This window comes from Trichomycterus rosablanca, chromosome 12 (assembly GCF_030014385.1).
Source record: "Trichomycterus rosablanca isolate fTriRos1 chromosome 12, fTriRos1.hap1, whole genome shotgun sequence".
In the NCBI taxonomy this organism is placed as follows: domain Eukaryota; kingdom Metazoa; phylum Chordata; class Actinopteri; order Siluriformes; family Trichomycteridae; genus Trichomycterus; species Trichomycterus rosablanca.
This window is the reverse complement of record NC_085999.1, coordinates 26,751,100-26,774,402: the sequence shown is the minus strand read 5'-3', so window position 1 is coordinate 26,774,402 and position 23,303 is coordinate 26,751,100. Positions and strand designations below refer to the sequence as shown.

At 42.4% G+C, this 23,303-nt stretch overlaps 1 protein-coding gene across 1 annotated transcript in view; it reads left to right on the top strand.

The window, feature by feature from the left end:
* Nucleotides 1-23,303, top strand: part of rab3gap1 (RAB3 GTPase activating protein subunit 1) — a 99,940-nt gene that overhangs the window by 32,617 nt on the left and 44,020 nt on the right. The window contains exons 15-17 of the mRNA XM_063005602.1: nt 1,066-1,238; nt 8,798-8,852; nt 11,285-11,578. Of these exons, the coding sequence (XP_062861672.1) occupies nt 1,066-1,238; nt 8,798-8,852; nt 11,285-11,578 (522 nt within the window). The remainder of the gene's footprint in view (nt 1-1,065; nt 1,239-8,797; nt 8,853-11,284; nt 11,579-23,303) is intronic.

Genomic DNA, 23,303 nt, shown 5'->3' with positions numbered 1-23,303 from the left:
ACTCACTATACTCAAAGTATTCCTCTACCACTAGTATGAGACAGGGCCAGTTGTGTCTGTAGACAGTCTGACCAGTCCTGCACCAGCTGAGGATTTCTATTTTTGAATTATTTTATAGTTTTCTAGTTTTCCTCTCAATATAGTTGTATCCAATTTGTATTTTCACCTCTACTGCTGTAGACCTCCACACCTGATTCATCTCACTCTGATATGTGTGCAGTACTGACCACTTCTTTTCACCTGCACCAGGTGGGTTCATTTGGGGATTTGAACAATGCATGGAGTGTCGTGCAATGATCCCCTATATTCCCTGTCTCATTGTGCAGGTGCCATCGACCAGCCAGCCATAGGCCATAATTGCAGCATTTATGAGGAACCCTTCTGCCCTTCCTCCCATGGACAGGCCAATCGTTTTCTGTGTAGGCGCCTTGCTGAGATTCGAACTTGCAAGCTTGAGATGTCAGCACTGGAAGGCTAGTGTATTTTGCCACCCGAGCACCCAGCCGACATGTTTTTTTATCAGGCATTGACCTGCTCTGATGGTAGCTTTTATGCTCTTGAACAACTATAGTTCAGAATCAACTATAAACTGAAGTATACCAAACAAAAAAAGAGGCGCTTAGGTGGCGCAGTGGTAAAACACAATAGCACACCAGAGCTGACATCTCAAACTTGTCGGTTCGAATCTCAGCTCTGCTACACAATTGGCTTGTTCGTAGGGTGGATGCTGAAGGGGATTCCTTATAACAGATTGAATTACGACCTCTGCTGGCTGATTGATGGTGCTTGCACAGAGGTGGGGGATAATGTGATCAGGGTGTGTCTCTCCGTACACAAAGCTAATCCACCTATGAACGCCTCATACGGGTGAAATGATGAAGTCGGCTACTGCACAGGTGTCGGAGGGTGTGCGAGTTAGTCACGGCTCTCCTCAATCAGGAGTGGAAGTCAACATTGGTAGAAAGGAAGCGTAATGCGATTGGGTCATTTGATGCGACTAGATCATGTGACCTGTGTCTTACACAGTTTCCAGCTTTAATGTTGTTCTGTTCTTTTGTTTGGCAGAACCTGTTCAATATATTAAAGTCAGCTCCGTGGGACAGTCTGACTTACAGGCTGGCACTGTGTGTGTGTCTGGTGAATTTCTACCATGGCGGTGTGAGAGCGGTGGCTCACTTGTGGCAGGAGTTCGTTCTGGAGATGCGCTATCGCTGGGAGAACAACAACCTCATTCACGGGTAAAGTGACGCTATACAATGATGTTACAGTGCAGGGTTTTTTTTCAGATAGCACTTGTAGTTGTAGTATGCAAAACATAGAATAAAGAATTTGTTTCATACACAATTTAGCAGTAGGTGTTGCTAATTACACCCAATTTTACTAATTAGGAAGGTTGTCCAAATACTTTTCTTAACAAATAAAAGTATTTGGTTTGAACGGTGAGGAAGGGAGTAGTAGTAATTGGTCGTGTCTGAAAGACTAAAGCTGCGTCCGAAATTGCATACTTACGAAGTACGTACTTGATTCGAGGAAGTACGCACCACTCGGCCGGTAAAGAAGTACGCGCTTTCAGTACAGAAGTGTGCAGTATGCACGCAACACCCCTACGTACTACGTCCGTCATCTTACCAACGTCAAGTGATGACGTGAGGAAGTGATAGCGTAATATCACCATAGTTACAGACCGTGTGCTCATTACAAGCCCCACTCAGCAAAATTTTGGATATTTAACGTTATATAGGATTGTACGCAATAATAAAATTTTTATTCTGTTTATCTCACTTACACTTGTAAACAGAGGACTCTCCGTTTTCCGCCATATTTCTTGTTTCTTCTTCCACTTCGAATGCCTATGCAGCTCCAGTTGAATTATGGGATACTTTAGCGGACCGAAAGTGTGCATCGTTTGCATACTCAAACATGGCTGCCCAAGAAGTAGGTCATCCGGGTACTTCTTGCATACCTTTTTATGTATACTATGTATATGTATAATATATACATACACTTGAGGACAAAATTATTAGCCCCCCTATGAAAAATTCATTGTTTTCAATGTATTTCCCAAGTACTGGTAAATAGAGCAAATAACTTTTAACACAGCTTTTTCAAACATCCCAGTTTTATTTTGAATGATTACATAATTTTACTTTGCCCCCAGAAATGAAATTATTTCACAAAATCAAAAACTACCATGGTCAAAATTATTAGCCTCCCTGATGCTAATAGTCAATTGTGTATCCTTTTTGCTGGATAACAGCCTGCAGTCGTTTGCTGTAGTTTTTAACAAGTCTCTGACACATCTCCTGAGGAATCCCAGCCCATTCTTCTTTGGCAAATCTCTCAAGCTCCTCCAGATTTGATGGCCTTCTGGCATGAATCTTCTTCTTCAGTTCACCCCACAGATTTTCAATGGGATTCAAGTCAGGGCTTTGTGCAAGCCAGTCAATAACATTCACTTTGGTCTTCTGGAGGTAGTTCTTCACCAGGCGCGATGTATGTTTTGGGTCGTTGTCATGTTGGAAGAGAAAGCGACGACCCAGACCAAGTTTTGCTGCTGACTGCTTAAGGTTTTCTTTCAAAATCTTCATATATCCTTCTTTCCTCATGATTCCTTCCACCTTGACAAGATTCCCAGGTCCAGATGCACTGAAGCATCCCCACAGCATAATACTCCCACCACCGTGTTTCACTGTGGGGACGGTGTTCTTTGGGTGATAAGCCTCCCCCTTTTTCCTCCAAATATAAGCAATGTCTCTATGGCCAAAGAGCTCTACTTTTGTCTCATCTGACCAAAGGACATGCTTCCAGTATGCATAATCTTTCTCCAGGTTGTCCTTAGCGTACTTCAGTCTGGCTTGAAGGTGTCTTTTCTGCAGGAGTGGAGTTTTTCTTGGTCTGCAACCTCACAATTCATTCCTGTGCAGGGCTCTAGTGATTGTCTTTTTTGAGACAATAATTCCTGACTTGGCCAAGTCATTCACTAGTGTCTTGGCAGTTGTTCTGGGGTCTTTAGACACATCTCTCACTAGTTTCCTTTCCAGGGTCTTTGATATCTTGCGCTTCCTACCTCTGCCAGGCTTGTTCTGTATTGTGTGGCTCTCTTTGAATTTTTTAATAATACTTCTCACTCCAGTTCTTGACACTTGGAAACGCTGTGATAACTTTGTATATTTTTCTGCTGCTTTGTAAGCATCAATGATTCTTTTTCTCAAGTCTAAACTGATTTCTTTAGTTTTTGGCATGATGCTTTCTCAAGTGACAGCTCAAATGCTTACTGAAGCTTTTATACTGTGTGTAAATTGGGAGATAACCCTCAGCTGTGACTTGATTTAATGAGCTTTCATCATTACAAAGTTAAAGCACACCATTGCACAACAGTGGTTTGTGCTATGGCTCAATAAAAAGTCAGTTCTTAAGGGGGCTAATAATATTGACCCCGGTGATTTTTGTTTCTTTTGAAATAGTTCTGTTATAGTAAGCAAATAAAAATAATTTATGCTTTCTAAAGAAACCTAGTATGTTTAGAAATGCTATATTGAAAAATCCTTGCTCTGTTATAAAAGGACTTTGGGAAATTTTGAAATAACTTTAAATTTCATAGGGGGGCTAATAATTTTGTCCTCAAGTGTATATATTAGGGCTGCACGATATTGGAAAAAACTGACATTGCGATTTTTTTGTTTCCTGCGATATATTGCGATATTAAAAGAATGCAGGAATTTTCACCACGTTATTAATAATATTAATAATGCATGTATCTTACTCTAAATAAGGGTCTCATCTGTGAAAAAGGGTGGTGCCTACAAGGGTACAAAAGATTATGACAAGCTACATCTTTGTACTCGGTTGAAACTGAGCATTAAACTAAGAAAGCTTCAATATCACATGAGGGAATTAACAGGTTTGACAAAATTGGTCATTTAATATTTTATTTCACAATCAAAACCTCTTCAAGTAGTAAACATTATTAAAAAAAACTATACAAACAAAAGAGCAGCTATACACCTGTTCGAAATCCGAGATGCCTTACTAAGCTCACTACTGAGGCATCTTAATATTTCAATGTTATTTTGACTCAAGAACGAGTGAGAATCGGAAGCGTCCTTAGTGATGAAGGCAATCCCAGAATTCAGTGCGGCATCTCTTCTCTCACAGAAAAATAAACATGGCTGACGGTGCGGAAGTTATTTTCAAACGTAAATAAATAATTATTGATTTTTAACGAGTGTTTTTATTTGCAAGTTCGGGCTTGTCAGCAAATGTAACCGTTTTCTGTACACGAATCGAGATGTTATAATGACATGTTAGCGTGCTGTCCCACCTCATTCTGTTGGTTTTAATGGCAAGATGCTAAATGCTAAACGCGAAACCCGATTGAATCGCTAAGTAGCGCGTTCGAAAAACCTGCCTTATAAGTCATTGACTTATTAGAAACCTCTCTACTGAGGCAGCTGCCTGTGTAGGTAGTAAGATAGCGAGGCAGCTCACTAAGTTTTCAAACACACTGGTCGATGTCTCATGGAAAATGAGGACGGTGTGAATTTTCGTTTTGTGTCAAGCATCAAAAAAGTTGTAGCATGACGTATTGGATTTAATTTGCATTAAGTGACATCGCACGTCCTGCGATGTGACTATTGCGCATGCACACATCGCGATGACGATGCTGAACTGATATATCGTGCATAAGTATGCGATTTGGGACGCAGCTCAAGAGAGCTTATAGTCCGGATTTAGCGCCATCTGATTTCCACTTTTTTGGACGCTCAAAGAAGCTTTAAGGGGAAGAAGATTTTCATGTTATGATGATGTGAAAGCAGCGGTACATCAGTCGGAAGGTGCTATGTAGAAAAGTGATATCATTTGTTTTTGAAATTCTTAATAGAGTTAAAAAAAAAAAAGTGCAGAAATAGTTTGAAGAATATAATATATATATACTGTATATGTACAGTGTATCACAAAAGTGAGTACACCCCTCACATTTCTGCAGATATTGAAGTATATCTTTTCATGGGACAACACTGACAAAATGACACTTTGACACAATGAAAAGTAGTCTGTGTGCAGCTTATATAACAGTGTAAATTTATTCTTCCCTCAAAATAACTCAATATACAGCCATTAATGTCTAAACCACCGGCAACAAAAGTGAGTACACCCCTAAGAGACTACACCCCTAAATGTCCAAATTGAGCACTGCTTGTCATTTTCCCTCCAAAATGTCATGTGATTTGTTAGTGTTACTAGGTCTCAGGTGTGCATAGGGAGCAGGTGTGTTCAATTTAGTAGTACAGCTCTCACACTCTCTCATACTGGTCACTGAAAGTTCCAACATGGCACCTCATGGCAAAGAACTCTCTGAGGATCTTAAAAGACGAATTGTTGCGCTACATGAAGATAACCAAGGCTACAAGAAGATTGCCAACACCCTGAAACTGAGCTGCAGCACAGTGGCCAAGATCATCCAGCGTTTTAAAAGAGCAGGGTCCACTCAGAACAGACCTCGCGTTGGTCGTCCAAAGAAGCTGAGTGCACGTGCTCAGCATCACATCCAACTGCTGTCTTTGAAAGATAGGCGCAGGAGTGCTGTCAGCATTGCTGCAGAGATTGAAAAGGTGGGGGGTCAGCCTGTCAGTGCTCAGACCATACGCCGCACACTACATCAAATTGGTCTGCATGGCTGTCACCCCAGAAGGAAGCCTCTTCTGAAGTCTCTACACAAGAAAGCCCGCAAACAGTTTGCTGAAGACATGTCAACAAAGGACATGGATTACTGGAACCATGTCCTATGGTCTGATGAGACCAAGATTAATTTGTTTGGTTCAGATGGTCTCGAGCATGTGTGGCGGCAATCAGGTGAGGAGTACAAAGATAAGTGTGTCATGCCTACAGTCAAGCATGGTGGTGGGAATGCCATGGTCTGGGGCTGCATGAGTGCAGCAGGTGTTGGGGAGTTACATTTCATTGAGGGACACATGAACTCCAATATGTACTGTGAAATACTGAAGCAGAGCATGATCCCCTCCCTCCGGAAACTGGGTCGCAGGGCAGTGTTCCAGCATGATAATGACCCCAAACACACCTCTAAGACGACCACTGCGTTATTGAAGAGGCTGAGGGTAAAGGTGATGGACTGGCCAAGCATGTCTCCAGACCTAAACCCAATAGAACATCTTTGGGGCATCCTCAAGCGGAAGGTGGAGGAGCGCAAAGTCTCGAATATCCGCCAGCTCCGTGATGTCGTCATGGAGGAGTGGAAAAGCATTCCAGTGGCAACCTGTGAAGCTCTGGTAAACTCCATGCCCAGGAGAGTTAAGGCAGTTCTGGGAAATAATGGTGGCCACACAAAATATTGACACTTCAGGAACTTTCACTAAGGGGTGTACTCACTTTTGTTGCTGGTGGTTTAGACATTAATGGCTGTATATTGAGTTATTTTGAGGGAAGAATAAATTTACACTGTTATATAAGCTGCACACAGACTACTTTTCATTGTGTCAAAGTGTCATTTTGTCAGTGTTGTCCCATGAAAAGATATACTTCAATATCTGCAGAAATGTGAGGGGTGTACTCACTTTTGTGATACACTGTATATTCAGAGTAGATTTGTTATATTCGCTGTCTTGATTTGACATCACACGTTCTGGCTGTGTGCTGATGCTCATGCTAATTGCTCCCTAGACCCTTGTGGAACATCTGTCATGAGCATCACTGAGACAAAACTTCCATCTTGATTAGGAGCAGATTAGAAGCAGGCAGAATGATATGGAATCATAGTTTTACTAGGAACCTAAAAGCTAAAGGATGAAGTAGTAACAAGACAGATGATATCCAGACTGACCTTACAATGACACGCTCACTGCTGTCTCATTAGAGCTGTGAAAAGCCGCGGTAGAGATGGGCTGAGACGGTCTTTATGTTATTTAAATACATTTAATAAAACGAGCTCTTCAGAGAGTAATTGTTGGTGTGAACGGGTACTATTAGCAGTGTGAAGATAAATTATTGATCTAATTTTATCAGTCTAAGTGTGATTATTAATTATCTATCCTGTCAATAAGCGACAAATGTCAGTGGCCAATGGTTGTTAAGTGCAGACTTGCGAATAACTTAAACATCAGTACTCTCATTAGAGAAAAAAACGCCCCATTCTGCATGAGTGCATGAGTTAAATCCAGCACGACACAGGTGGTATGCCAAATCCTGCACCCCCTGTCATCAGAAGCATCTTTTCTCAAAAAAATACTCTTCAAGTCTTATTTGAATGTTGAAACTATTATGTATTTACTCTATATGATTAGAGAATTTGGAGCATGATATTTGAAAACACTCCCCAATATAAACTCTCTATATCTTCTAGGTCATAAGACCTTCCCTTCAGCTCGTATTCCAGCATGTTGTTAGATTTTAGGTCAGAGTAAAACATGGCAACCTGATTCACTGAACAATGTTGATGTTGTTTCAACAATCAGCTTGCCAAGGTTGCCAAATTTTTTAAAATCTCCAGGTACTTCATGTATACCATGTATCTTAACAGGCTTTGTAAGGTCTTTAATGATCTGTATGGTTTTGGGGCTGCTTTTTTTCTCCAATTATATCATCCATCCGGTGGGTAGCACTGTCACCTCACAGCAAGAAGGTCCTGGGTTCAATTCCCAGATGGAGAGGTCTGGGTCCTTTCTGCATGAAGTTTGCATGATCTCCCCATGTCTGCGTGGGTTTCCTCCGGGAGCTCCGGTTTCCTCCCACAGTCCAACGACATGTAAATTGGCGCTCAGGTATCCGACCACCACCACTGAGTTCTTAAGTTCGTTTCTCAGCTGTACTACTGACTGGCTGCGCCCACACAAGGCACGATTGGCTGTGTCTTGAGGATAAGGATGGTCAAACAGGGGCCTCATTGCTGCTGCAATAGCTGACCTTTGCTGGCTGGTCAGGGATCCTATCCCACATGAGGGATTATGGGTTCACGGATAGCAGTGTATGACACTGACATGGTGGTGGTGTGTTAGTGTCTGTTGGGCTGGTATGAGTGGATCAGACACAGCAGCGCTGCTGGAGTTTTTAAACACCTCACTGTCACTGCTGGACTGAGAATAGTCCACCATCCCAAAATATACAGCCAACAGCGCCCCGTATACATCTACAAGGTGGACCAACTAGGTAGGAGTGTCTAATAGAGTGGACAGTGAGTGGACACCACCAGCACAACACACCACCACCATGTGTGTCACTGCAATGCTAAGAATGATCCACCACCTAAATAATACCTACTCTGTAGTGGTCCTGTGGGGGTCCTGACCATTGAAGAACAGGGTGAAAGCAGGTTAAAAAGGTATGTAGAGAAACAGATGGACTACAGTTAGTAATTGTAGAACTACAAAGTACTTCTCTATGGTAACGAACAGTGAGTGTAGAAACAAGGAGGTGGATTTAATGTTATGACTGATCAGTGTATGTGTGTGTGTGTGTGTGTGTGTGTGTGAATAAAAGGCTATAATTAAGTCTACCAGTACAGTCCTTTCCCAGCACCGTTGTGTGCTATTTCGTCTAACAGTGAGCAATTCTCTATAGAGGAAGGGAAGAGGGTTTGGATCTGTCATGCTCATTGATAAAACGGATGAAAGGACAATACCTGTCCCAATGGCTCTGCGTCCCGTCATATTGCTAGAGTTAATTTATGCCGGTATGGAAATTGTAATTGTGAGGACCACATATTGTCTCTCTAACAATAGCTTATCAGAGGCTTGTTTGCAAAATTGTCATTTAATTTAATTCCCCCCCCTGTTGTTGTTTTCAGGCTGCCTGGAGGCCCTCCAGATCTAAGATGTTGCCTGCTTCACCAAAAGCTCCAGGTAAACCATTACAGTTTATTTGTTGATTTATTTGTCTCCTCACGCATTCAGATTCGATCGTTTCTTTTCAAAGCCACTAAAATTGCATAAAGAAAATGTGAATCCTGAGAACTGTGGTGTAAATTCCTCTATTTGTGCCTCATTAAATGTGAAAATGATTTAAAAAGTGGCTAAACGGGTCTCCGGAGCATCGATAAATTTACCCCGCGGCCGCCGATAGCGCAGCGACGTGCCGGCGGCTCGAAACTTGATTTTTCTTTTAAGGTTATTCTGGAAACCTGAGCGTTTAATACCATCGCCCTTATTTAAATCTGAAGTGCAATGTGGCCCCTGATGACCATTTGCCAGCCATTCCATTGCATTCGTCTGAGTCAGACACATAGCGAGAGAGCGCGAGGAGAAGAGGCTGTAATAAAGCCATCCAGTGGGAGAAGGGAAAAAGGCGAGAAGAGCGAGCGGTAATATCTGTCTGGGTAACTGAAGCAGTGAAAGTCTCTTTATCTGCAATCACCTCAATAAAATGGGGCGCCCTGACGGGACCTGTGGTCATAAAGTGAGTGGCACGCTACCATTACCTCTCTCTCTCTTTCTCTCTTTCTCTTTCATTCAGCTATTTATGCATCCATTTTGCAGAATCCCACCACTGCCGTGTATTTAAATGTGCACTACAGAGCCAAAAGTATGTAGACACTCATTGCTGTAATGAGTGTGAGGCCTCAGACTTTGTGTTCGGACAAGACCACTTCCCTGTAAGTAATATCCATATGGCTGAAAACATCTTGACGCTTGACCATAACCTTATTGGACCTACTATTCCAAATCACTGGCTAGCATCGGTAAAATACTCTAGCACACTAGAGCTGGGATTTTGAATGCATTGTATCGAACTTCAGCTCTGCCATCCGGCTGGGCTGGGCGGCTATATGAACAACGTTTGGCTGTTGTTCATCCAGGGAAGGGATTACGACCTCTGCTGATTGATGGCGTCTGCACAGACAAAGGAATAATGGTGATCAGATTATGGCTTTCTGTACACAAGGCTGATCGGCATATGAACTTGCCTCGTGCAGGTGAAAAGATGCAGTCGGCTACTGCACACGTGTCAGAGGGGGCGTGCATCAGTTCGCTCTCCTCAATCGGGGCGAAGGTCAGCGCCAGTACAGAGGAAGCATAACTCAATTAGGTAGAAATTGGACGCGCTGAAAAAATCAGGAGAAAAAAGAGAAAATCAGCCATAACATTAAAACCACCTCCTTGTTTTTACACTCACTGTCCATTCTATCAGCTCCACTTACCATATAGAAGCACTTTGTAGGTCTACAGTTACTGACTGTAGTCCATCTGTTACTCTGCATGCTTTGTTAGCCCCCTTTCATGCTGTTCTTCAATGGTCAGGACCACTACACAGTAGGTACCATTTAGGTGGTGGATCATTCTCAGCACTGCAGTGACACTGACATGGTGGTGGTGTGTTAGTGTGTGTTGTGCTGGTATGAGTGAATAAGACACAGCAGCGCTGCTGGAGTTTTTAAACACCTCACTGTCACTGCTGGACTGAGAATAGTCCACCAACCAAAAATATCCAGCCAAGAGCGCCCCATGGGCAGCGTCCTGTGACCACTAATTAAAGGTTTAGACGATGACCAACTCAAACAGCAGCAATAGATGAGCGATCGTCTCTGACTTTACATCTACAAGGTGGACCAACTAGGTAGGAGTGTATAATAGAGTGGACCAGCACAACACACACTAACACACCACCACCATGTCAGTGTCAATGCAGTGCTGAGAATCATCCGCCACCTAAATAATTCCTGCTCTGTGGTGGTCCTATGGTGGCCCTGACCATTGAAGAACAGGGTGAAAACAGGCTAAAAAGGTATGTAGAGAAACATGGACTACAGTCAGTTATTGTAGAAATACAAAGTGCTTCTATATGATAAGTGGAGCTGATAAAACGAACAGTGGGTGTAGAAACATGGAGGTGGTTTTAATGTTATGGCCGATCAGTGTAGGTGTTACTGAACACTTAAAGTCATTTATTACAATGGGTGTGTACATACTTTTGGCCATGTAGTGTTATTTTACCTAAGGTTTTACACTAATCCAGGGTAGGACAGAGTACTATTTTACAATTTGAATAGGAGTCTGAAAATGGGTCCTAACAGCCAGCAGTTACAGCTACACATCATTTAGCCTCACCATTTTTTGAAAACGTCTGTTCCAGCGGTCATTCAGAAGTGCACATTAAACATGTCAGGTGTGCCATTATGCTTCAGCTCCGGCGCTAGCATCTGGCATGTCAGCGTATGCATTAAAATGCTTGCTGTACTTGGCGTGTCATTCATACCTCTTTCCATTTCTACCTCATGTGCTCTAATACCAAAGTTTTAAAACTTCACTTTCACTTCTCTGTTCCCTGATACATACAGATGCTCAACTGCTGCATCCAGCACAAGCAAACGAGGGACAAGACGCGGAAGGATACAGCCGGTGAGAACGGGCCCTCGGTGCCCGAGCCCTCCCCGGGAAAGTCCTGGGACTCGTGGAGCGACAGCGAGGACGAGTTCTTCGAGTGCCTGAGCGATGCCGAAGACATGAAAGAGACGCCAGCGGACGGGGCCAAAGCAGGAGGAGCCAAAATTAAGCCTGAGGGTCGACTACAGCCTCACGGCAAACTGACCCTGCTTAACTCCAATGAGCCACTCTATATACCGGTCACACAGGTGAGGTGATCAAAGCACCAAAACTGAACATATATGGTAGAATATGGCTTATGGATTAAGTCTTTATTACAATAATTATTGTTGTTAATTCTTAAATTAGCCGTGTTAAATTCCCCAACATTGCATTGTCAACCTCTATCTCTTAAATGACGTCTATTCTGGCCAAGCAGACTAGCACATGCTTTCTCCAGCACATGAAAGTAATGATGGTAAACTTACAGTGGGGCCAAAAAGTATTTAGTCAGCCACTGATTGTGCAGGTTCTCCTACTTAGAAAGATGAGAGAGGTCTGTAATTTTCATCATAGGTACACTTCAACTATGAGAGACAAAATGAGAAAAAAAAATCCAGGAAATCACACTGTAGGATTTTTTAATAATTTATTTGTAAATTATGGTGGAAAATAAGTATTTGGTCAATAACAAACAAGCGAGATTTCTGGCTTTCACAGACCTGTAACTTCTTCTTTAAGAAGCTCTTCTGTCCTCCACTCGTTACCTGTATTAATGGCACCTGTTTGACCTCGTTATCTGTATAAAAGACACCTGTCCACAGCCTCAGACAGTCAGACTCCAAACTCAAGCATGGCCAAGACCAAAGAGCTGTCGAAGGACACCAGGAAGAAAATGTTAGACCTGCACCAGGCTGGGAAGAGTGAATCTACAATAGGCAAGCAGGTTGGTGTGAATAAATCAACTGTGGGAGCAATTGTAAGAAAATGGAAGACATACAAGACCATTGATAATCTCCCTTGGGGTCAAGATCTCATCCCGTGGGGTCAAAATGATCATGAGAACGGTGAGCAAAAATCCCAGAACTACACGGAGGGACCTGATGAATGACCTGCAGAGAGCTGGGACCAAAGTAACAAAGGCTACCATCAGTAACACACTACGCCAAGAGGGACTCAAATCCTGCAGTGCCAGGTGTGTCCCCCTGCTTAAGCCAGTACATGTCCAGGCCCATCTGAAGTTTGCCAGAGAGCATATGGATGATCCAGAAGAGGATTGGGAGAATATCATGTGGTCAGATGAAACCAAAATGGAACTTTTTGGTAAAAACTCAACTCGTCGTGTTTGGAGGAAGAAGAATGCTGAGTTGCATCCCAAGAACACCATACCTACTGTGAAGCATGGGGGTGGAAACATCATGCTTTGGGGCTTTTTTTCTGCAAAGGGGACAGGACGACTGATCCGTGTTAAGGGAAGAATGAACGGGGCCATGTATCGTGAGATTTTAAGCCAAAACCTCCTTCCATCAGTGAGAGCATTGAAGATGGAACGTGGCTGGGTCTTCCAGCATGACAGTGATCCCAAACACACCGCTCGGGCAACGAAGGAGTGGCTCCGTAAAAAGCATTTCAAGGTCCTGGAGTGGCCTAACCAGACTCCAGACCTCAACCCCATAGAAAATTTGTGGAATCCGTGTTGCCCAGCGACAGCCCCAAAACATCACTGCTCTAGAGGAGATCTGCATGGAGGAATGGGCCAAAATACCAGCTACAGTGTGTGCAAACCTGGTGAAGACTTACAGGAAACGTTTGACCTCTGTCATTGCCAACAAAGGTTATGTTACAAAGTATTGAGTTGAACTTTTGTTATTGACCAAATACTTATTTTCCACCATAATTTACAAATAAATTCTTTAAAAATCCTACAATGTGATTTCCTGAATTTTTTTTTCTCATTTTGTCTCTCATAGTTGAAGTGTACCTATGATGAAAATTACAGACCTCTCTCATCTTTCTAAGTAGGAGAACTTACACAATCAGTGGCTGACTAAATACTTTTTGGCCCCACTGTATATGAGCTGTAATGCACGTAGGAACACGCTATACTCCCAAGTACACAAACAGTAGGACAGTTGCAGCAGCGCCACAAGGCTATTCCTGCCTTGTGCCAGGGGTTTCCCAGTGGAATCGTACCCCCCAGGGGAAAAGACTAACATTATGTTTGTACTGTGTAGTGATCGACCGATATGGGTTTTTTAATGGCCGATGCCGATACCGATATTTAGACGAAAGAAGTGGCCGATGGCCGATATATAAAGCCGATAATAAAAATTTTTTACAACTAAAAAATACAATAATAATAATAATAATAATAATACAACAAAACAGAATTAATGATCTTAAATAAACATTTATTTATCACTGTATATTCTTGTTTGCTCTTTTGGCCGTTCAAAAAATTAAATAAAAAAAATAAAAACTTTAAATAAAATACAAATTATTTCAAAGGTTTCAGTGCACTTAACATACACAAGCAGATAGCAGTATCTTTTTGTTTTTAAGAATAAACAAACATGCTTAGTGAAGACAGTTGCACATAGAAGAACTTCTTTTAAGGAGCCATTATTTAAGCACCAAACTGTGTGTGCATTGTGTTTGAGCATTTAGATAAGTAATCAAAATATAAATAAAAAATTAACAAAAATATTTGTGAATAAAAAATAATAAAGTTAAAGTGAAATATTTGGAAAAAAATGAGATGATGAGACAGCATGCAGCTACAGGCTGGAGGATTACAATCCTTGTTCTTGTGCGTTCACTGATGTCTGCCTGGAGAGTGGCAAAATGGACACACGGGGCGCTCTAACAACAGCCAGACCAATGACTGTATACAGTCACTGAGCTGACGGAGGCAATGTTTAAATATCGGCCTTGTGCGCACATATATCGGCCGATGCCGATTATCTAAAAAATGCCAAAAATCGGCCCGATTAATCGGTCGATCACTAGTACTGTGCTATTATAGAATTATAGAAAGGTACTGCATGTTAATCACAAGGCTGTTGGTTTAAGTCCCACCGCTGCCAAAGTGCCTCTTTTGGGTCCCTGAATGCTCAATTGCTTGCATCATACATGTTTACAATTGTAAGTCCTTTGGATAAAAGGTGAATGTGCCTTAAGGAATTATGTCAGATCCTATGGCCAAAAGCTTTAATACAGGACAGCCCAATACGTCGATCGCAGTCTACCAGTCGATCGCACAGTGCACGCTGGTAGATCGTGCCACAATCAAACAGGTCAACTTGATTTGACATGAAATGTAGCCACTGTTTCTTTAATTTGTGGTTTCTTACCATAGCTACGCCTCAGCCTGCCTAGCGCACTGCTAATCCGGAACGTTTTCATTTATCAGTAGCGAGTTTGCGCCGTTTTTGCATTTTTCCTTTTGTTACCTACACTGTTTGTGAAGATGAGAGCGCAACCAAGCACAAAGAAACCAAAAAGGGTTCGATTCGGGCAAGAACACTGCAAAGACGGCTGTTTCATTCATACGTGGAAGAAGCTGACAGAGAGATTTTAACCCTACAATCTGACATTCATATGAAGTCAAGGGCCTCTGCTGGACAATTTTGAAACTTGCTGGCTGAGGAAAAATATCCAAACATATAAAAATGTGCCACATATTTGACAGCATTTTTTGGATTAACCTACTTGTGTGAAACAGACTTTTCCCACATAAAAATAATTAAGTCTAAATATCGATCCACCCTTACTGATGAACACTTGAAAACCTGCTTGAGAACTGACATCAGCAGCTACTGTCCAGACTACATAAACCTGGCTGATACCATTCAGTGCAAATGATTAGAATAAGCTACAAAGCTTTTTTGAAAAATGACGAGGCCAACCCAAGTAGATCGCGATGACCTGTCGACTGAAAGAGTAGATCTCAAGCCACGAAAGTGTGGGCACCCCTGCTTTAATACTTAAATAATACTAGAGAAAATTCTATTTGTTCAAATTGTCAAGAATTAATCAACAAAGAAGGTTTTACATTGGTTCATTGTGTGGAGATTATATAACCAACTTATGTTGATGTAAAGCTTGCTTGACTGCGATCAGTGACACTTGTGGTCCAGCACAAAACCAGTTGTGACCTGTGTTGTGCCTCATTGGCTTGCTGGAACACCCAGGTGCATTTACGGTTTAGTCTCTTGGCTAAATTTAGGAAGGTAGTCCTCACTCACCATCATACTTATCAGTCGATACTGTGTCTTTGGGTTTGGTTGCGTCTCCTTGTTTAAAAGGAGGAATGTGCTAGTGGTAGCTCAGTAGGTACCATTGGATCCCTGAGCAAGGCCCTTAAACCACAATTGCTTGCATTATCTTATGGTAGGAGGTGAATATTTTCTCTCACCAGATAAACATAAATTGCCAGTTTGGGTTTCCCTTTTGACCTTGGCGAAGAGACCACTATTCCATACACTTCGTACTTATAGACAGCTTTTGTACTGATAATCCTGAAACCTGAAGTTGCTTGCAATGACTCCAGTTGACAATTCTGATCTGTACAGTGCATTACTTCTTAGTCTTTTGTATCATAAAGCATGAGACTAATGGATGGGGTCAATATTTAGGGTTCTAAGCCACTCAGGTGGTGCAGCAGTAAAACACGCTAGCACACCAGAGCTGACATTTTGAACTCGTCAATTCAAAACTCAGCTCTGTCATCCGGCTGGGCTGGGTGGCTTCATGAACAACCACTGGCTTGTTGTTCATACAGGGCGGGGAGCCGGATAGGGACCTCATAACTGATTACGACCTTTGCTGGCTGGTTGATGGCGCCTACACAGAGTGGAGGAATAAATGCGTCGATTAGGGTGTGGCTCTCCGTACACATAGCTGATCCGCATATGAACTCGCCTAGTGCAGGTGAACGGATGCAGTCGGCTACTGCACACGTGTCGGAGGGGGCGTGTGTCAGTCTCGCTCTCCTCAATCAGCAGTGGAGATCAGCATCAGTAGAGACGAAGCATGATTCGAGAAAATTAGGGTTCTGGTTCTGTTTAGGGGCAGTCGGCGAGCAGTATTTGTTCTCACTAGTTTGAATCTTTTTTGAAGTCTAGTTTGAAGTCACATGGAGCTTAGCGTGTCTGTCTGTACATAATGCGGCTCTTTGATAAGGTAATACGAAGCAGCCGCAGATTGGACACGTGTCGGAGGGGGCGTGTGGCGATACGGCTCTCCATCGGATCGGGGGTTGCGCAAGCCGTAGAGGATTCACAATCAGGAATCAGAAATGACTAGAGTGGGAGATAAAGGTGTTAAAATCCAGGAAAAACAAGCATTATCACTAACAAGAAATGACAAACTTGCATAACAGGGGAAAACTTTCTACACCAGTAAATTAATCATCAAAGTTGCTGCGTGTGTATTTTTGACCCTCCGTATTTTCCGATAAAGCATGAGAAAGAGCTCGCTAGCGCACTGGCACGTAAAAAGTGTTCTGCAGTTAGTCAGCACACAAAAGTAGGACGCAGATGGGTAGCGCCTGTGCGTTTGCCAGCACCTCCTGGACGTTTTCGCACCTCTTGATATCATGAATCCTAAGAAAGCGGCGCCAAGTATTTGCAAGTTCACAGGTTCGTTTCACTCATAGCCTTTGACCTGCTGTTTAGTTTTCAGTTGTTTACCTGAATCCTGAGTCTAGAGTCTTTTACAGCGGCTTTTCTTTTCTCGAACGGATGAAGCAAACACCTAAGAAAGGACAATGGGGTATAGAGGAAAGAGAGTCAGCATTTTTTTTTTCTCGGTTTTTCTTGTTTTAAATGCAAAGTTTCGTTCTCTGTGCTCATCTGTTGGACTTCTTACAACCCCAAATCAGAAAAAGTTGGGACAGTATGGAATATTGCAATAAAAATAAAAGTGCAGTGTTCCTTTCATTTACTTTGACTTTTATTTAATTGCAGACAGTTTGAAACCAATATATTTCATGTTTTGTCTGCTCAACTTCATTTCATTTGTTAATATACCTCCATTCCTGCATTTCAGGCCTGCAACGTATTCCAAAAGAAGTTGGGACGGGGGCAATTTAGGGCTAGTAATGAAGTGAAAAAACTAAATAATGATATGATTCCAAACAGGTGATGTCAACAGGTGATTGTAATCATGGTTTGGTACAAAAACAGAATTCAGGAAAGGCTGAGTCTTTGATGAGCAAAGATGATCAGAGGATCTCCAGGATCGACAATGTACCTCAAAGAAAGATTGGAAGGGATTTGCATATTTCTCCCTCTACAGTGCATAATATCATTAAACCATTCAAGGAATCGGGAGGAATTTTAGTGAGTAAAGGCCAAGAGCGCAAACTTAAGCTTCGATCTCTCAGACGGCACTGCATCAAGAACCGCCACTCAACAATAGCTGATATAACCACATGGGTGAGGGATTACTTTAACAAACCTTTGTCAAGCACTACAATACAGAGTTACATGCACAAATGCCACTTAAAACTTTACTGTGCAAAAAAGAAGCCTTATGTTAACCATGTCCAGAAGCGGCGTCGACTTCTCTGGGCTCTGAGGCATCTAGGATGGACCATCACACAGTGGAAACGTGTATTGTGGTCAGATGAATCAGCATTCCGGGTCTTTTTTGGGAAAAATGGATGTCATGTGCTCTGGACCAAAGACGAAAAGGACCATCCAGACTGTTATCAGCAACAAGTCCAAAAGCCAGGGTCTGTCATGGTATGGGGCTGTGTCAGTGCCCTTGACAATGGTCATTTACACTTCTGTGATGGCAGCATTAATGCAGAAAGTACATTGAGATCTTAGAGCAACATATGCTGCCTTCAAGACGTCATCTTTTCCAGGGACGTCCATGCATTTTTCAACAAGACGATGCAAAACCACATGCTGCACACATTACAAAGGCATGGCTGTGGAAGAAGAAGGTACGGGTACTGGACTGGCCTGCCTGCAGTTCTGACCTGTCCCCAATAGAGAATGTGTGGAGAATTTTGAAAGGAAAAATGTGACAACGACGACCCCGTACTGTTGCACATCTTAAGACGTGTTTGCAGGAAGAATGAGACAAAATAAAAGCTGAAACATTAAATCACTTGGTCTCCTCGGTGCCAAAACATCTTTTAAGTGTGGTGAAAAGGAATGGCAACATTACAAAGAGGTAAATGCTTTACTGTCCCAACTTTTTTTTGGAATGTGTTGTAGGCCTGAAATACAGGAATTGATGTTTATTATTAAATGAATTGAAGTTGACCAGACAAAACAGGTTCATCCTGTCTGCAATCAAATAAAATTCAAAGTAAATGTAAGAAACTGTGTTTTTATTATTTGCATTTTCCATGCTGTCCCAACTTTTTTTTAATTTGGGGTTGTATTTTCACCTCAGATTTTTTTTTCCGCGTTTGCATCTTGTTTGCGTCTGTCATGCTTCTTCTATTCCCTTTGCGCTCTCTCACTCTACCTCTCGCTCATTATTGCTATAATTTTCTCACCCACTCCCTCAACACCCTTTCTCTTTTCCCCCGGCTCCCCCTTTATTAGATCTGAAGTGCGTCCTTTTTTCTTTAATAATCTCTCGTTTTGCTTTGCTTTTAAGGCTCTCAGCTCGTCTACTCGCCTCATATTTGTCAATGTCATGTACTGTTTTTGTTCCCTGCTATTGATTTGTGCCTTGTTTTCTTTTACCATCATGGATACCACACTTAGTTTTTAGTATTTTTTGGTAGAATTGTCTTATGGATTGAGGCTTTATTGCAACAATTATTGTTATTAATTATTAAATTAGATGAGTTCAATTCCCCAACATTACACTGTCAACCTCTATCTTTTAAATGACATCTGTGCTGGCCAGCCAGACTAGCACACGTAAGCAGTGACGGGAAACTACATCAGCCCTAATGCTCATAGGGACAAGTTATACTCCCAATACTCCTCTGCCAGTTATCCTTACATCTTACACTGACAGTAGGGCGGTTGCAGCAGCCTTGCGATAAATTGGCGCCTTGCCCGGGGTATTCCTGCCTTGTGCCAAGGGTTTCCCAGTGGTATCGGACCCCCTAGGGGAAAAGACTAACATTATGTTTGTACTTTTCTATTATAGAAGTTAAGGTACTTCATGTTAATCACAAGGTTGTTGGTTCAAGTCCCACCACTGCCAAAAGGCCTCTGTTGTGTCTTCATTGTTAGCATCATACATGTTTACAATTGGATAAAGTGTCTGATAATGCTATGACTGTAAATGCCTTGCCAGAAATAATCTGATGGTCAATAGTATGCAGACAAAAGTATAACAGCTTCAACTCTTCTGGGAAGGCTTTCCACAAGGTTTAGGAAATTTTTTACCATTCGGGTTGAGGTCAGGACTCTGTGCAGGCCAGTCAAGTTCTTCCACACTAAACTTGATCATCCATGTCTTTATGAAGCTTGCTTTGTGCACTGGTGCGCAGTCATGTTGGAACAGGAAGGGGCCATCCCCATGAAATTGTCCAAAATCTCTTGGTATGCTGAAGCATTAAGAGTTCCTTTCACTGTAACTAAGGGGCCGAGCCCAACTCCTGAAAAACAACCCCACACCATAATCCCCCCTCCACCAAACTTTACACTCGGCACAATGCAGTCAGACAAGTACCGTTCTCCTGGCAACCGCCAAACCCAGACTCGTCCATCGGATTGCCAGATGGAGAAGCATGATTCATCACTCCAGAGAACACGTCTCCACTGCTCTAGAGTCCAGTGGCGACATGCTTTACACCACCGCATCCGACGGTTTGCATTGCGCTTGGTGATGTAGGACTTGGATGCAGCTGCTCGGCCATGGAAACCCATTCCATGAAGCTCTACACACTGTTACTGAGCTAATCTGAAGACCACATGAAGTTTGGAGGTCTGTAGCGATTGACTCTGCAGAAAGTTGGCGACCTCTGCGCACTATGCGCCTCAGCATCCGCCGACCCCGCTTTGTCATTTTACGTGGCCTACCACTTCATGGCTGAGTTGCTGTTGTTCCCAATCGCTTCCACTTTGTTATAAAACCACCGACAGTCGACTGTGGAATATTTAGTAGCGAGGAAATTTCACGACTGGACTTGTTGCACAGGTGGCATCCTATCACGGTACCACGCTGGAATTCACTGAGCTTTTAAGAGCGACCCATTCTTTCACTAATGTTTGTAGAAGCAGTCTGCATGCCTAGGTGCTTGGTTTTATACACCTGTGGTCATGGAAGTGATTGGAACACCTGAATTCACTGATTTGGATGGGTGAGTGAATACTTTTGGCAATATAGTTTACTGGTTTTGGCCATATTGTGTAGCTGTTGAGATGAAGAAGAAGACGAAGCAAGCCTGATCTTTTTTGTTTGTTTAGGATTTATACAAATAAGGATGAAGAAAGAACCAAGATTATAATCCTAAACTATTCTAGACTGGATGCTAGTGTCTCTCCATTGTTAAAATGACCCACTTGCCATTTAATGAGAGCTCTAGTCCAGTAATAATAGCCTGTGTGTTTTTTTTTCCAGAGACCCCCCCCCCCTTAATGTTTTTGTTCATGTCTGTTCCAAGCGCATTAGCAAAAACAGGCTTGTTTGTCGCCTGGATTCATTATGAGCTGCACACCCAGCTGTGTTAAGTGCAGGCGAAAGGGGAAAAATATAAAGGTACGTCTCACAGAGAGCCGGCAGCGTCCCTTCTCCTCTGTTCTCGAGAAACTGCTTTTACAAACAGGGACTCGGATAGACAGTAGGCTACATTAGCAACATTCGTCGTTGTTTTTGCTTGAAATTGCATCAGAAAATCTTTGTTTTCTAATGAGATGAGAAATCAAGTAGAAGCAATTTCAAAACGGATTGTTTAAACCCTCCTTTATATTGTAAGAAAAAATATTTCGAGATCCTCTACGTGATTTCCAATGTAAATAAACCTATGTAGGTTTTAATTACCGTAAGTTACTCCACTGATTAGATAAACCATTAGGACCACCAACAAAAATGTGAATGGCGATGCATTTGCCAGAAGAGCAAAAGAGCTATGACTGCTTTCTAAAACTCCAGACAGTTTTAATCCTGTTAATGAGGTGAATGTGTCAACATGGTACTTCGTACCCTTCTATATATGGGCTGTATATTCACAGGTCAGTCAAAGTTCCCATGCTAACTCCTGTCTACAGTCGAAGTCTAAGATGCTTAGTCAAATTTGTCCACTCTTCCATACTCCGACCAGTTAACGATCATGGCATGATGTTGGACTTAATAGGACTATTATGCTCTTTCCAAAAAGATCCCACCTCTGTTCTACCTGTGATCTTTGTTCTGACAGGGTGCCATCAGAACTAGGGCTGGGTATCACCACTAATTTCCTGGATCGATTCGATTCCGATTCACAAGGTCCCGATTCGATTCGATTTCCGATTCGATTCCGATTCAATTGTCCAATTGTACAAAGAACACTCATTATTAAAAATATTTGTTTACATAAATAATTAATCCAAAACAGAAAACAGTAACATTCATTTTTTATTATTATTTTACATGTCTGACACGCTACAACAGTGTACATGTAATGTAAACATACACCTGGCTGTTGCACAGCTTACACACGGCTTTACTTTTGTCCAGCTCTTCCCTATGCCAAGCTCACACTACACGACTTTCTGATTTGCCGGGTCATTGTACAGTTCACACTACACGACTGAATCTCTTGCACTCGAGAGTCTTTCAGCCGTTGTGGCTTTCACACTATACGACTGATCGGTGATAGGGGGTCACACACCACACCATCTATCACCAACTGGAATCACAGACGAGCTTCTCTGGTCTCCCAAACTACGTTTTGTCATGAAAACACACGCCAGAAGTGACGAGGGGTTTAATGATACCACGTCCAAAAATGCACAGCAAGAAGTAGCGAGCGATCAAAGTTTGTGCGCTGATGTGCAGCGTAAAATCAAGGAAAAAAAAGAAATGAATCTGTGGATTTGGCAACGCGACCAGCAGGGATTTTTCTGTAGTAAGTTGGAGGTTAATAAAGCAATAAGCCACGAGAGGCCGTGCGTTACTGTGATTTTAGCACGGGGAATGACGCCTAAAACTTCTTTCCCGTGCTAAATTCATAGCAGTAACGCACGGTCTCGAGTGGCTTATTGCTTTTATTAAACGGCGGTCAACATAAAATACAATAAATACAACAATGTTTCATTCATAAATGTATTTATTGTGTATAAACTTACTATAAAGCATTCTTCCGCGACGCAAGGTAGTTCGATTAACAGTGTTGCTAGGCAACATGAGGGCGAACATAACATTAACTTTTTCTATTCAGTGGCGTATTAATATGGAATGATGTGAGGTGGTCCTAGGTGTGCGTTTATCGTGGATTTTACAACGGCTTCAAACGCGGCTCAGCCAATCAGATTTTAGGACCGGAACTATCCGTTTTATAATAAATATTTTTGTAATGCAATGTTGGTGTTATGTTTTATAGAGAACGATAAGGTCAGAAATATTGTAAAACTTGTGTGTGTGTGGATGTATTCTGATATAAACTATATTACGCTCCTGTACCACCTGTTTACAGCTTCTCCCCTGCATTTCCCCTTACACCGTATCTTGCGTTCTTATTGGCTGTTCGACATAGCACTCATTGCCAGTCTGGCAACTCAGATCAGATATCTGAACATGCTAGATATCTCGTTTCGCTCGGCGAGTTGTTGGGTAGTTCACACACAGCGATTGAGAGCCGAGTTTCGATCGCCGAGCGAACGCCGGGTTGCTCCAGAGCCGGCAAATCTAGCACAGACCAGTCGCCGAGCGAAAATCAGTGCGAAAGTCGAGTAGTGTGAACTAGGCACTTGGTTTTTGAATCCAAAATGTAACCAGACGTCTGCCTTCAGGTTCTGGGGCACCTTTACTTGAGCTTCAGCCATGCTGAACTGATGTGCAGGTCAGATCTCGTTGCGCGAATAAACAGTG